The sequence below is a fragment of the Drosophila albomicans genome, chromosome 3 (genome assembly GCF_009650485.2).
Source record: "Drosophila albomicans strain 15112-1751.03 chromosome 3, ASM965048v2, whole genome shotgun sequence".
Taxonomy (NCBI): Eukaryota; Metazoa; Arthropoda; class Insecta; order Diptera; family Drosophilidae; genus Drosophila; species Drosophila albomicans.
In genome coordinates, this window is record NC_047629.2 from 32,286,299 (window position 1) to 32,300,881 (window position 14,583).

A 14,583-nucleotide genomic window follows, 5' to 3' on the forward strand; every position below is an offset into this window, starting at 1 on the left:
TGTTGCAAAGCCCAAATACTTCAAGATTTGCAATTTTCAATTTGTGCCGCATGAGTGTGGCAGTGGCATAATCAACAAGTCTGTTTATCACTCTACAAAGAGCTATAAGCAGACCAGCTTAGCCTTTTGCCTCCAACCAGCAACTGCTGCCGCCTGTCCGCTGTCGACTTTCGCTTTCTGTGGCTTTCGATTTGTTCCAAATGGTAGCAGGGCTGCGTTTCACTTTTGCCACTGTTGCATGCAACACACAGCCGACAAAGAGCGTTGCCAAATTGAGTTGGAAATTGAGTGCGAATGATGCAGAATAAGTAAGATCTACATAAAGTATATTCGATATATGGTATATATGATATATATGGTATATGTATATGGTAAATATGGTATATATATCTATATCTATATCTATATCTATATCTATATCTATATCTATATCTATATCTATATCTATATCTATATCTATATCTATATCTATATCTATATCTATATCTATATCTATATCTATATCTATATCTATATCTATATCTATATCTATATCTATATCTATATCTATATCTATATCTATATCTATATCTATATCTATATCTATATCTATATCTATATCTATATCTATATCTATATCTATATCTATATCTATATCTATATCTATATCTATATCTATATCTATATCTATATCTATATCTATATCTATATCTATATCTATATCTATATCTATATCTATATCTATATCTATATCTATATCTATATCTATATCTATATCTATATCTATATCTATATCTATATCTATATCTATATCTATATCTATATCTATATCTATATCTATATCTATATCTATATCTATATCTATATCTATATCTATATCTATATCTATATCTATATCTATATCTATATCTATATCTATGTCTATATCTGCATCGAAACTTAGTTTTTCGCTTAATTATTTCGACTTTAAAATCAATATAGAAAGGGCTGAGCGTAACCCACAATGATAATATGCAACTGTCTTAATTGAAACTGACATCGCAGACAGACCATTTTCTGCTTTGTTAACTTCAAGACAAAGTGACGAAATGGGCCCAACTCAATAATGAGATTGAGAGATTGCGACATAGAGAGAGGGAACGACTTCAAGTTGACTTTAAGTTGTGCTTAAATTTAAGATTTATTTCGTTTATTTGTTTATTTATTGCACAGAAAATGTTACGCTTACAGTCTAAACAGTGACAAATCACACCCAGATTTTGTGAGTTTCGTCATACGATTTGATCATTATTTTGGTTTATATGTTGCTTAAGATGTGAGTATGTGATGTCTCAATGTTGATGTTTGCTTTTTGTTGTTTTTGTTGTTTTGTGTGGGCTAGTGTGTCACGACACGCCCACAATTTAGCCACGCCCAAAGGTCCGAACCTTAGACAAAAGGATGCCGCGTACGTCGCTTGGCCTTGATGGGATACTCGTAACCCTCGAAGTCATCATCGAGCTCGTCCTGCTCGTGATAATGATGACTGTGACTGCTGCGATGGTGCTTCTTGGGCTCCTTGTGCTCCTTGACCGGCACCGGGATGGGTAACGGCACTTTCTTTATGACCGTCTTGGTGTGCACATGCGTGTGATGCTTCACCGGCACGTGGATACGTATCCTGTCAAAATGAGGATGCCAATGTGAACGTCAATGTGAATGTGAATGTGGGGATTGTCAATGCGAATAGTCATTCGGTGAGTATGTGATTCGATATGTGTGAGTGGCTGCTGTGCGAGTGTGTGTGTGTGAGGTAGGTGGACATGTCGTTAAAGGCGTGGCCGTTACACTTACTTAAGCTTGTCGTTTGATGGATGGCCGCTTGTCAGGACAAACATCATGCAAGTGATAAACAGCAAACTTAATGCCTGCAAATATAAAAAGCAAACAAGTCAGTACGAAGTCCGCTCGACTTTCTGATATGCTGTAAGCCTCTCAAGTCTATTCATATGTAATAAAATAGATGTGAATAAAGAAGGTAATGCAAGAAAGTCAGAGCTAAACAAATATATGCTGAATAATTGAATTGAAAAAGTCAATTAAGACGTTTTCATACTTTTTTTTAAAGGAACTAAAATGATCTTAACCTTAGCTATTCACTCCAGGCTCATCTTCGTGTTTTATTTAGCTATTCGTAATGTTTTATAGGGCAAAAGAAAACAGGAATATTTAACAGCACACGAGCTTTCTGGGACCTGCCTTAATCTTGAAGACGCGTTGCCAATGCGGCGTATGCGCGATAAAAAGTTTAGCGCCTATAAACAGCACAATATAATTAGCATAATGTCTATTTAGCCGCTATTTGGTTGTTTATGCCGTATTAGTAGGACAGCAAATCTGATTTTGATTGCAGCACTTTATTGTAGGCGTGTCACAACATCTTTAAACTTCTTGCTAAGGTCAAAGGTTTCGCTTGTCTATCGATTTTCTTGAGAATATTTAGCAGTGTATGGGCAATGTTCCACCCGAGGCGTATTCAATTAACAGTTTTGTTATGAAATTGAAAATTTGAAAACAGCAAATTGCTCTGCTCATCACTTTCCAACTCATTAAATAACACATTGAACAGTTCTCGGCCATGTGGCCTAAAAGTTTTTATATCAATAGGGCCAGAATAACAGCAACAAAACGAAGCAAAAGCAAAAGCAGCGGCACTAGCAACAGCAGCTGCCTTAAGTAATTTGTTTAATAGATGAACCAAGTGCGAGTATTATGATTACATTAGCTTGAGTATTTCACTCGTCTTGAGTGCGCTGCAAATTTAAATAGATATTCTTATAGCAAGTGAGATTCAAAATAATTAAGTTATGCGAGAGTTTCAGTATTTCAGGAAAGTGTTAATAGCACGATTGCCAAAAATTTAATATTAAGTTTGTGAAGAATTTATTGTGGTTAACTTCAAAATATTTGATTTTTTTTGACACACTTAAAAAGATATTCAAATACTCGAATTTCTGCATTTGAATTGCAGAGATAAATTTTGTGTATCATAAAGAATAATTTAAGTAGATCAGTTAAAGAGGAAATAAATTTATTAAATGCAGCAAAGATTATAGTTGAGTTATGGAATTATTATTGGAATTTATTGGATTTAATTTAAAATTATTATATTGCTATTGACACACTTAAAAAATTGTTTTAATATCTGCATTTATGAATTTGAATGACACAGATACATTTTAAGTAGTAGAAAGAATAATTTAAGTACAGCAATTAAATGGAAACTAGCGAAGTTATCATAGAAATTTGTAATTAATAAAATGCAAAAAGAGTTGAGTAATGGAAATTATTAATAAATTGATTGCTTCTGTTTGTGAAGTTTATGAAGATGTTAATTGGTTCATTTTTAATTATTTCATTATTTCTGATACACTAAAATATCTGAGTTTATGAATTCGAATGGCAGGGATCAATTTTGTGTATCATAAAGTATAATTTAAGTAGAAGAATTAAATTGAAGAAAAAACAGAAATTATCATAAAAAATGATAAAAATTATAGTTGAGTAATGGAAATTATTAAAAATTTTAGTATTTCTGTTTGTGCTGATATTATTATGGTGCATTTTTATGTGACAATTGTTGTTGAAAGTTTAATGATAAATTTTGTTCAGCGTAAATAAGAATTTATGTAGAATAATGAAATGGTTCAACACAAATAGTCATTGACAATTTATATTAATAAAATTCAGCAAAGATTATAGTTGAGTGAGGAAATTATAATAAATGATGGCTTAAATGATGATAACATTTTCTGGAAATAACTTAATGAAGTTTAAGCTCATATGAACTTAAAACAATGACTGAAATATGTAGGCGATTAAAGTGACAATGAATGGTTAAATATATTAAATTAACGTATGACGAGAAACATATTTTCGATATGAAAATTTATATTTTTCCCTTAAAACTCTCAAATGAAATAAATTGTAAACAACTGATGCAAGTCTGAAGAGAACACTTGACCAACATTTGCAACTTGGTCTAATGAAGTGCTAGTTGTGTAAATCACTTTGGAGAGAGAACTTTACAGGGAGTTAACGCTGGATTGAATGCGTTTACAAATTGCAGACACACTAATAAATAACTTGCAAATCATCGTATTGATTACACGCTCGATTAAAGTCAATGAATTTGCTTTGCGACACAATAAAAAAAAGTACGACAACATTTGCAATATTTAAATTTGTTTTGCATTTTTTTCTTTGTTTGTTATTGCGGTTTACAATTGGTTGAATGAGTATGCGACTGTGTGTGTGAGTCTGTGTGTGTGTGTGTGTTATTGTGTGTACTTTCTAAGCTGGTTTGTGGCTGCTTTTAAGCGCTTTTTCATCTCATTTCAGTGCTGTGCTGCTTAATAATGTTTTTCCCATAATTTATGGGTCCAAAACGCGTTCGACGAACTCTGCAGTCGATTGTTGTTGTTGTTGTTGTTGTTGTTGTTATTATTGTTTGCCGTTGTCGATTTAAATTAAAATAATGCCAAAGGGAGAAAATGTTGTTTTAATTGCCACAGGCTTTCGTAGAAAAAAGGATAATTGTGCATTAACTTTTTTTCGCTTTACATTTTTTCAATTCACTTTGTCGATGTTCTTGGTTTTGTAATTAACACTTACTCCTTGGGGTAATTGCATTTTGAACACGTTGTCGATTCTTAACACGTTGTCGCCAAATTTTAATTTGTTTATTTTGTTTGTGTAGATTCTTGCTGTGTTTTTTATTGTCTTGATTCCTTTAGATTATTGCGTTTTATTTATAGTATTTGTTTTGGTTTGATTTCGGTTTTTTGTTGTTATATACTTTTCTTTTGGCAGCTCCAGCTGCTTCAAACGTAGAAATGGAATTGCATTGGGACCTCGCTGTGTTCGCCGTTTAAATATCAACAAAAAATCGAAGAAAAAAAACAGCTTGGGTACAGTGAAACGTGCCGCAGCTCCAAATGAAAACTTTAGCAACAAGTGAGAGTGCAACGGAGCGAGATACAGCTGCCCCAAAGCGTGAGTAAGAGCGAGAGAGAGCAGGAGAGTGTGTAAGAGAGATAGTAATAGCAGCAGCTATAATGACATGTAGTTGCCGCATTGGAAGTAAGTAAAACAAAAACATAATCAACACACACCGGCTGCAAAACTTGACCAGGTTTTTTTTTTTTTTTTTTTGCTTAGCCTCAGCTGCGGCTGAGAGGTGGGTAAGGAGCGCGGGGCAGGGGGATTGGCTTTGTATTTGCAGAGTGCGACAACAAGTGCTACAAAGCGTGGCAGCAATGAAAATAAAAAAAAATATTGAAGCAGCCAAGTGTCTAGGCGACGCACAAAGACGCTGCAAACATGAGAGTTTAGTCTTTGCTTAGATTTTAGATAACGAAATGGAACAATTGAATTAATTAAGTTAAGTTTATCTGCTATTATATAAATTCCAAAACAGTTATTTACAAAATTTGTTGTACTAATTCGTACATTTATTAAACGTTGTATAAGATTATTACTTATATCTTGCAACAAGTTTAAGTTAAACTCAACCTGATTAAATTAATGAAATCTATCAAAAGAAAACATACTTTTACATATGTAGTAACCTATACATATTAAGCATCAAGTAATGAAATATTTCCATAGGAAAATGTAGTTTAGGCTAAATAAATTTGATATTTATTTGTAATTTTTCGGAGTGTTAATTTTTTTCATCTTATTCCAAATTAGGTTAACGAATTCATCAAATTTGAAACTTATCTTAATTTTTGATTTATTTTCTGTCTCTAGAAGTATTTATTTTTTATCGTTTACTAAATTGCGATAATTTTTACATATTGAGCGTAACTTTAAATAAGATTCATCTAAATTGTTTACAAAAATGAAGTTTTTGGAAGAAAAATAAAGGTAAGATTTAATAATTATATTTTGTATTTTAAATATTCAGTGTATTTATTTTTAATATTTAGTAAGTTGGAATTATTTAGCAAATTGAATTTATCAAATTTTTTTAGAATAATAGAATATTTCAAAAGAAAAATAATGTCAAAATCCAAGAAATTTATGAAACAAGAAATTCTACTTCCATAATTATATTTTGTAATTAAAAATCTTTTGGTATATAAGTACAATTTCTACAAAATAAATGTATTTGAATTGCTTAAAACAATAAAATATATCAAATCAAAATTGAAGCTCAAAGTGAGAGAATTAAATAAACCCAAAATTCTACTTACATGTATTTAAACGAATAATAGTATACAAAAATGTTTGAAGGTAGATTTTGTGGTTAAATAATAAAGAATATTAAAGAATTGACTTACACATAGCTCGTCGCTCTAATTATTAAAGTAACATACATTTTAACCATCATTTCAACAGATTATATTTATTTTTTTTTTTTGTTTTTTGATATTCGTATTTATGAAGAGCTTTCGAAGTATCCACATTTTTAGCTAATTAATGGAAATCGCTTCTTAAAATTTTTAATACTACTTCAAGCTAATCCCAAGAATCTTAAGAAATAATTGCAAAGTAAAAAGATGACTAATTAATAAATACGTATTGATTTAATAAGCTTGTCATTAAGGCTTTTACATTTATTGTGAAATCAAAGAGAGGAGTTAGTTTCACATAATTTAAATTGAATAAAATTCAATATTCAGTTTTTAATATGCCTCAACGCATACCCTGCAGCGCATGAAAAGTTTTGACTGATAGTGAAAATACGACTAGTATTACAACAACGATGGCAACGGCAATGGCAACAGCAACAGCCACAGCAGTGGCAGCAATAATTTCAGACGCACAACGACGGCGGCAATCACATTAGCAGGCACAATCTCGAAAATGCTCAGACAATGAGTACGAATGAGTAAGAGGCATGCTCAAAGGCGAAGCGTGGCAAGAGCAATGGGAACCGCCTCAAATACATGCCAACCACATTGTGAAAAGCCGCCAAACGTGTAGCAACAACAAGCGTTAGTGGAGAGAAAGAGGTGGGGGGAGGGGAAGAGAGAAAGAGAGGAACAAGCGTCAGAGCCAAAGTCAAAAGCGTAATTGAAGCTTGTGCCTCAGTTAAACGCAGGTTGATTATGTCTACTGGCTTTTCATGGTGAGCCGCGGCGGCCGCAGACAACGAGCAGCAACGAACAACGAACAACAACAGCAACAACAACAAAGATAACAAACAACATGTTGGCAGCAGCAGGTTCAACTTGCCACAAGGATTATGCAGCCTGTAGCTGTTTCCTGGTTGCCTAAAAGCCCGCAACCGAAACTGTAACCGTAACGTACACACCAAAAAAAAACAAAAAAGCAAAGTAAAAATACTAAAAACACTAACTGAAACTGAAACCGAAACCGAACAAATCATTTGATTTTCAGCCGTATTCCATTTGCCTTCCGCCCTCCCCCCCTGTGCGCAACAAACAAAGTCAACGCAAATTGCGAGCTCTATGGCACGTTGAAATATGTCGCCGTTTGTGGCAACATTGCTGCCGCTGTAGCTGCCACAGCTGTGACTATGAAGTACTCTCCTGCCTCCGCCTCCGCCTCCTCCTCCTCCTCGTTCTCCTCATGGTTACCACGTTGTCCGCCCTCTGGAATTGACAGTTTTTGACTGTGGCAATTTAAATGTGCAACGAGGCTGCAATAACAACATCGTCGTGATATGGCAATTGACTTGATTGGTATTGCAATTCTGGCCAACGGCGCATTTCATTTAATGGCTAATCCATCTAATACAGGAAGCGCAGCAAATCGTATTTGCATACTTAATGAGACGAGCCGCCGCGGCGTCAAGTGACACTTAATCATGTGATTAATCTAGTAGCGATAATCGCTGAGTACGTTGTACATTGAAAGAAGCAAAGTTTGAATTCAATGATAAACATTGTTATGATAAACAGAAATTGAACTTAATTTTCATGATTAATTTACAAATATTAAATACTATTTTAAAATCACCTGAAAGCTTCAACTTAACTTGATCATAACTGTTTTACAATTGAGTTAGACATGTTCTATTTTAAATGCACGTGTAAGTTTCTAATTGAGAAAATATTAGATGCTAAAAATGTATAATTGTAATTAACAAAAACAATGTTATAATGGACTTAATTTTAATTAAATTAATTTGCTATTAGAAAATACTATTTTGAAAGCACATTAAAGCTTAACAAAACTATGATGTATTACTAATATAGTTAGTTTATTACAATTATAAACTTAAATTGTGATCAATTTTATTTCTAAATTGAAGTTGGAAAATACTGTTTAAAAACACATTAAAGCTTCAACATTAATCAACTTTTAAAAGTAAAGTTCAATTACAACTTGATTATTAAAATTATAAACTTAAGTTGTGTATTATTATATTGCTTATATTTTTTCTGTAACAATAAAAAATAACTCTAAACTTCACATTACTAAGCTTTAGGTGCAATAAAGATTAATTTGAATCATCAAAATTTTCAGCAAATGCTAAATTAATTGTTACAATATCTAAAAATAAACTGTCTTAGCTCTCCATTGAAATGGAAAATATTGCTGTTACAGCTTGTTTTACGGGTCATATCATTGAGTGCCTTGAATGCACATGAAAGCAGAGTTGCAGGAAGCTAAAGATCGATTAAAAAAATATAATTGATGAGTGTTAGCGTAAAAGTCATACTTAATCAAATGGAAAAATATTTAAAAAATAAAATTTGTTTATATTTTTATTTATTTTTAAATACAAATCTTAAAAGTAGTATGCTCAAGATTAAAATGAGCAATTTGGTTGTAATCAATAAATTATCTAAGCTAATTACATGATTAATTAGCGCATTGCTTTGTGACAAGTTGTTCACGTAGCTTACTTTAAAACTCAATTTGCTGAGCTGAGCTCGCCTTAATCCCATTTTTGTTGTTGTTGTTGTTGTTTGTTGTCATGCATAGCTTAGGCCATAAACTGCGACTTGTTAACTGGTTTTAGACCCATTTTTTTTTGCTTATGTCGAGCACTCGAATTGCATAATGTTCACACAACAATGGCCAAAAACGACACTTTGAGTCGGTCAGCAGCTCATCCGCTGCGATAATTCAACTGCAACGTGAATTTTCCGCACAAATTAGCAGGTAAAATAAAACTACAAGTGTTGCGTTTTCTCCACAAATGATATAACAAGTGAAAAATGTTATATTTATATGTGTTGTTAGAAATGAGTATTATTATAGTATAGTATAGCTATATAAAAATTGTGTATACATATACGAGTATTTGATATGATTTATTGGCCAAATGAAAGTGCTGTGTGCTGTTTGTTTTGGTCATTCGGTGTTTTTGTATTTTCGTATTTTTGGTTGGCAATTATATTTGATGATATAATCGAAGACCGATTCATAGCAAAGTCAAAATCCCAATGCTTGAGTAAACAAATTGCGACCGGTTACCGGTAACCGGTTCGTCTCCGTTCGACTCGTTACTCGTTAATCGTTACGTTTAGCTGGTTACCGGGTCCGAGATGCAGATATGGATATAGAGTCACTGCCGTAGTCCCAGTCCGGGTGCAAAATATATAGCTCTGGATCCGGTTATGGGGCGTATACATAATGGACACATTGCCAAAGTGTAAAAATAAAAATACAATATTATTAATTGAACGTCGCTGAGCTGCATACACAAAAATCGCTTAAGCTTTGGCTTTGTCTTCGGACCAGGTCATTAGCAGCAAATTAAGTGAATGTGACAACGACAGCAGCAACGGCAGCAGCAACAATAACAATAACAACAACAGCAACTGCGGAAACAACAACAAAACCACAAAGAGCAGAGACTGAAAGCCTTTCAATCAATCGCTCGCTTGCTCGCTCGTTGCCCGTCAATATTTGTGCAATAAAAAACTGGCGCAAGGCCAAAAGGGATTCGCTCGTTCAATCAATTGGGCCCCATCGGTGGGGGCCACATTTGGCTAACCTGTTGGCCGTGCGGCGCCACAAAGAAACTCATGAATCGTAACGTATCGACAGGCGGCAAGAAAGCCTTTCGCTTTTCAGCGTGGGTAGCTTGACAAGTCTTGTGATTTGCGAAGAGTTCAAAAGTGAACTTGCTTGACAGATTGTCTTAAAGAATAATATGATAGCTGCCTATGTATATAACATTTAATATTATTATTAAATTTACCATTATGAAGAACTGTCGCTGGAAAACATTTTTGTATTTATCATGCACCAGTATCAAAATTAGATACATTTTATAATATTAATATTCGCTATCCGTAGAAGGATATTATAACTCTGTGCCTACAGGAAATTTTGCGTAACAAGCCGAAGGAAGCATCTCTGAACCCTCAAAGTAAATTTAATTGAATTGATTAAAAGCTGCTACATCGTCGCGTTTATTTAAGCGTTATTTAATCTGTTTATTGAATGTTTAGATGAGAAACGAATGTGTGTAGAGCATTTATTACATAACTTTAATATTCAAAGTTCGTATGAAAAGATATATAGAGGATAATCATAGTTTAACTTACTTTTACGTATTTTCATTTCTATTGAAAGCATCTAGAGACTTACAATTTGATACATCAAAACATAAAATACAATAAAAACTTATCTATTTAAATTATAAAAATAAATCGCTCTATTAAACAGTCGATCGATTTATTATTCAGAACGTAATTTCTTAATGCACCAATTATATAATATATAAATTACATAATTGAGTCAAATATCGGAATTTCAGCTCTTCAGTTGCTTACTTCTTCATCGCTTCCTTTGGGGCGAATAAGCATCTTAACTTCTTTCAGATCAATAGAATACCAAGATAGATTTTGCCAATATGGTACATTTAAATTACTGCATAAAAAAACAAAAATTAATAATTATGTGTATTCCATCAAAAATAACAATTTGCAATATTTACCAATTAATACAAAAATTGTACCACCAGCCACTTTTGTTAATATCTGCGCAACTATAATAATCACCAAATCCGTCGTTTTCGCTATCGGATGTTTCGAATTTCATGTTTTCACTGTCTCTCATCGCATCGTCAATAATAGTTCCATTGAATTTACCCAAACTCATTGCGTATCCATTGTCTTCATCAGATATTTTGAAGTCATCATAACGAGCGTTGTAAGTCCTTCCATTCACAGCAACCAAATGTATATAAAGTTCGTAACGCTGCAAACTCGTAATACGATGTATTTTCTCGAGCCCGAGGAAGAAATCACTCTCAAAGGAACCGAAACCGTTGCGATACGTTGCCCAATCCCTATTGAAATCCTCATTTCCCCCAACTCGTTGTTGTATTACAATCCATCCAGGTCCAGCTAACTGACTATCGCATAAAACATCGAAGAAACCTACACCAGAAATATTGAGTTGATGAACACCAGGAGAATCTCCAAAAGGAGAGCAACTTGATGGGATAAGAGTATTGGGTAAAGTCTTATTCAATGTATTAACTACAGCTTGACATAGCTGATTATCTTTGTTTTTCTTTATTAACATATTTTGACTCTCATCTAATTGCAACTTAAGTGTTTGGTGTTGCTATGTAATCTTTTCGATATTTACATTAAGTCTCCTGATACTTTCATCCTTTTCGAATAGACTCTAATTAAGTTGTTTTATTTGAGCTTCAGAAGATTCTAAGCTGCTGAATTTATTGGCTACTTCTTCTTTACATGTATCATAAAGTTTAGAAATTGGTGTTAATTTGTCAACAATATTTTTTTGTAAATTAAACACTGATTCCAATTTATTGTAACGGCGCCTACAGCAACGTGTATTGAATTCGGCCTAAAAGTTTACTAAGTTTAAGTCAAGGTTGATGTTGCTGCAAGTAGCTCCTAAAAGTATGCAAGTTAAAATTTCAACCAAGGGCGCAGCTTTAAGTGCATCAGCTGCGCTGTAAAGCCGAGCTTTAAGTAGTGCATCAGCTGCGCTGAAAAGCTCATTTGACGTTTAGCGAGTTGCACTGGAAAGCTCAGCTTTGACGTTTGTGTCACCACGCGCATGCGCAGCTAGCTTAAGCTAGGCTGGTTCCGGTCAAAGCACTTTTCTGGTGACCGGCAGCGTGCATAGACGCATATTGGTTGGTGTAAAAATTTATACCACAACACACTAGAGGTTAGAATTCTCTTAGTGCATTTGATACTTGGTAAGAATAAATAGTAATAGATTCTGGTAGGTGTTCTTTACTTATTGTTGTCGTTTACACAGGTCGTTTTCGAAATTTTCTGCTTTTGGTTTGGCTCTTTTTGAGCGTGACAGTGCCTAAGCTAGCGGCCGGCGGAGCGCTACTAAGCGCCATCTTTGTCGCCGCCCTAGCGGCCAGTAAAGCGCGCCAAAGTGCTCTCATTGCGGCACATAGCAGCTAGCTAAGCGTCCTTAGCGCCACCTTTGCGCGCATAGTGGCCAGCGGAGCACCCTTAGCGCCGCCGTTGCGTGCATAGCGGCCAGCGGAGCGCCCGTTGCGCAACCCTTGCCGCCGCATAACGGCCAGCGGAGCGCCCTTAGCGCCACCTTTGCCGCCGCATAGCGGCCAGCGGAGCGCCCTTAGCGCCACCTTTGCCGCCGCATAGCGGCCAGCGGAGCGCCCTTAGCGCCACCTTTGCCGCCGCATAGCGGCCAGCGGAGCGCCCTTAGCGCCACCTTTGCCGCCGCATAGCGGCCAGCGGAGCGCCAGTGCGCGTCTTCTTGGCTACCGCGTCAGCGGCCAGCGGAGCGCCACTGAGCGCCATCTTGGCTGCCGCACTAGCGGCCAGCAAAGCACCAGCGAGCGCATCTCTGCTCGAGCCGCCAGCGCAGCACCCCTGCGACTTCTTGGCCAGCATCTGCGTCGTCGACCTCAACTTTAATCATCACCAGCATCTTTTTCATCATCTCATCTCATCTTTTATCATCTCATCTCATCTTTATCATCTCATCTCATCGTTACTCCTGATTATCAGCGACCAGATCGCTTACATATATAGTGTGTGTGTGTTAAAGTGAATTTATGAGAATTTAAAAGCAAATCTGAAAAGTTTAAAATGAAGCGCTACACTGTTTAAAACGAAAAATTAGTGAAACAATACGATAGATTAAAAGCTCAACAGTGTAGCGCCGCTCAGTACGAGCAAAAAATAAAACAAGTTAAGAAATTTAATATTGCCAAATCGCAAGAAAAAAAATGCACAGAAATATTAAAAAATTAAAATAATTAAATTTAATTTAATTTAGTTAAAATTGTTTAAAAAAAATGAATACGATACAAAGTTAAAAGTTGAAATTATTTAAAAATTGAAAGTGCATTTGTTCACAAAATTAGTTAAAATTTCAAATTAATAGTAAAGCGCTACTGCAATTGCAGAATTTCAAAATTGCACAAAAAAGAAAGTAAAAGTTAAAAGTTAAGTTCAAAAGTTAAAAGATAAAATGATTTAGAATCAAAAGGAATTAGCGCAGCTGTTTTGTTGATAAAAAAAATAAAAATAAAAAGTTAAAATTAGAACATGTATTGTGCCACATTCAATTAAAAATAAAAGCGCTAAAATATTGTAAAACAACAAATTAAAAAAGTTGAAGCGCTACAAGAATTAAACAAAACAAATGTACAAATATAAATGAAATAGTTGAAATTAAATAAGAAATTGTAGAGCCATGAGAATTGAGAATTTAAAACAATTGTTGAATGTGAAGTGCACAAGTTACAAAAAAATTTAAAATATAAAACAAAACAGCTAAAAGCTTAGAAGGCAAAATGCCTAAACGAAAATTATTATATTAAATTAAATTAAACAAATAAGTTATGAAAATCAGTGCCAAGTTATGAAATATCAAAATTAAAACAAAAATTAAAACGTATGCAAATTATATTGAATAACTAGTACCAGTTTCGCGTAGGTACAATATGAAGTGTTTCGGTGAAAGTTGTATTTTTTTATTTAATTTAGCACTGTTCCAGCACGCCTTCGTCGGAGATCGATCGCCGCCGCAGGAGTTCTGTTGGTGAGTTTTTTTTTTATTGCGAAACACACACTTTATACTTTCACCTCGATTTACATTGTACAAACACGAAATATAAATTTATAGAAAAGCATACGAAAAAATTTAAAAACTATTAAATATTATAAAAAAAAGGTTTGAAGATAAATTACAAAATTAAATCGAAGTTTAAAATTTGATACATGAAATAATACAAAGCACTGAAATTAAAATACATTATATATTTAAAAGAAACTTTAAAAGAAATATTGCAACTATCCTCTTGTGGTATTATTGATCATTTTGTACTATTTTTATTTATAATGCCATATTGTTTAATATCTATCATTAATTAAATATTTGTATACCATGAAATAATTCACTTTTTATTTAGCCGAAACAAGCCAGCGACACCACTGTCGTAGGGTTAAAAGGGATCACCAGAGCCATACTCTGATGCTGTGATCATAGGTTGGGAGGGGACTTCATCACTTAACAGCTGTGATGGCCTGCCTCAATTCTCGCTCTCTCTTTCTCTCTCTTTCTGTCTCTCTCTCTCTCTTTTGTTCTCTCTTTGTTTTTTTTCTATTTTTTTGAGACATTTTTGGATCTTCCTTCTCTTTCCGGCTAGTTTTCTAGCAA

At 34.1% G+C, this 14,583-nt stretch overlaps 2 protein-coding genes across 2 annotated transcripts; both read right to left on the bottom strand.

Moving 5' to 3' along the window:
- Positions 1–1,301: 1,301 nt before the first annotated feature.
- On the bottom strand, positions 1,302–4,850 carry LOC117570228 (uncharacterized). Its single transcript, XM_034251730.2, has 3 exons — positions 4,633–4,850; positions 1,813–1,886; positions 1,302–1,639 (listed from the first exon to the last, which is right to left on the bottom strand). Exons 1-3 carry the CDS (start codon positions 4,648–4,650, stop codon positions 1,408–1,410), a joined length of 324 nt encoding a protein of 107 aa, XP_034107621.1. The 5' UTR covers positions 4,651–4,850; the 3' UTR covers positions 1,302–1,407.
- Positions 4,851–10,694: 5,844 nt separating this feature from the next.
- On the bottom strand, positions 10,695–11,729 carry LOC117569304 (angiopoietin-related protein 7-like). Its single transcript, XM_034250415.2, has 2 exons — positions 10,889–11,729; positions 10,695–10,821 (listed from the first exon to the last, which is right to left on the bottom strand). Exons 1-2 carry the CDS (start codon positions 11,479–11,481, stop codon positions 10,713–10,715), a joined length of 702 nt encoding a protein of 233 aa, XP_034106306.1. The 5' UTR covers positions 11,482–11,729; the 3' UTR covers positions 10,695–10,712.
- Between the last annotated feature and the right edge of the window lie 2,854 nt (positions 11,730–14,583).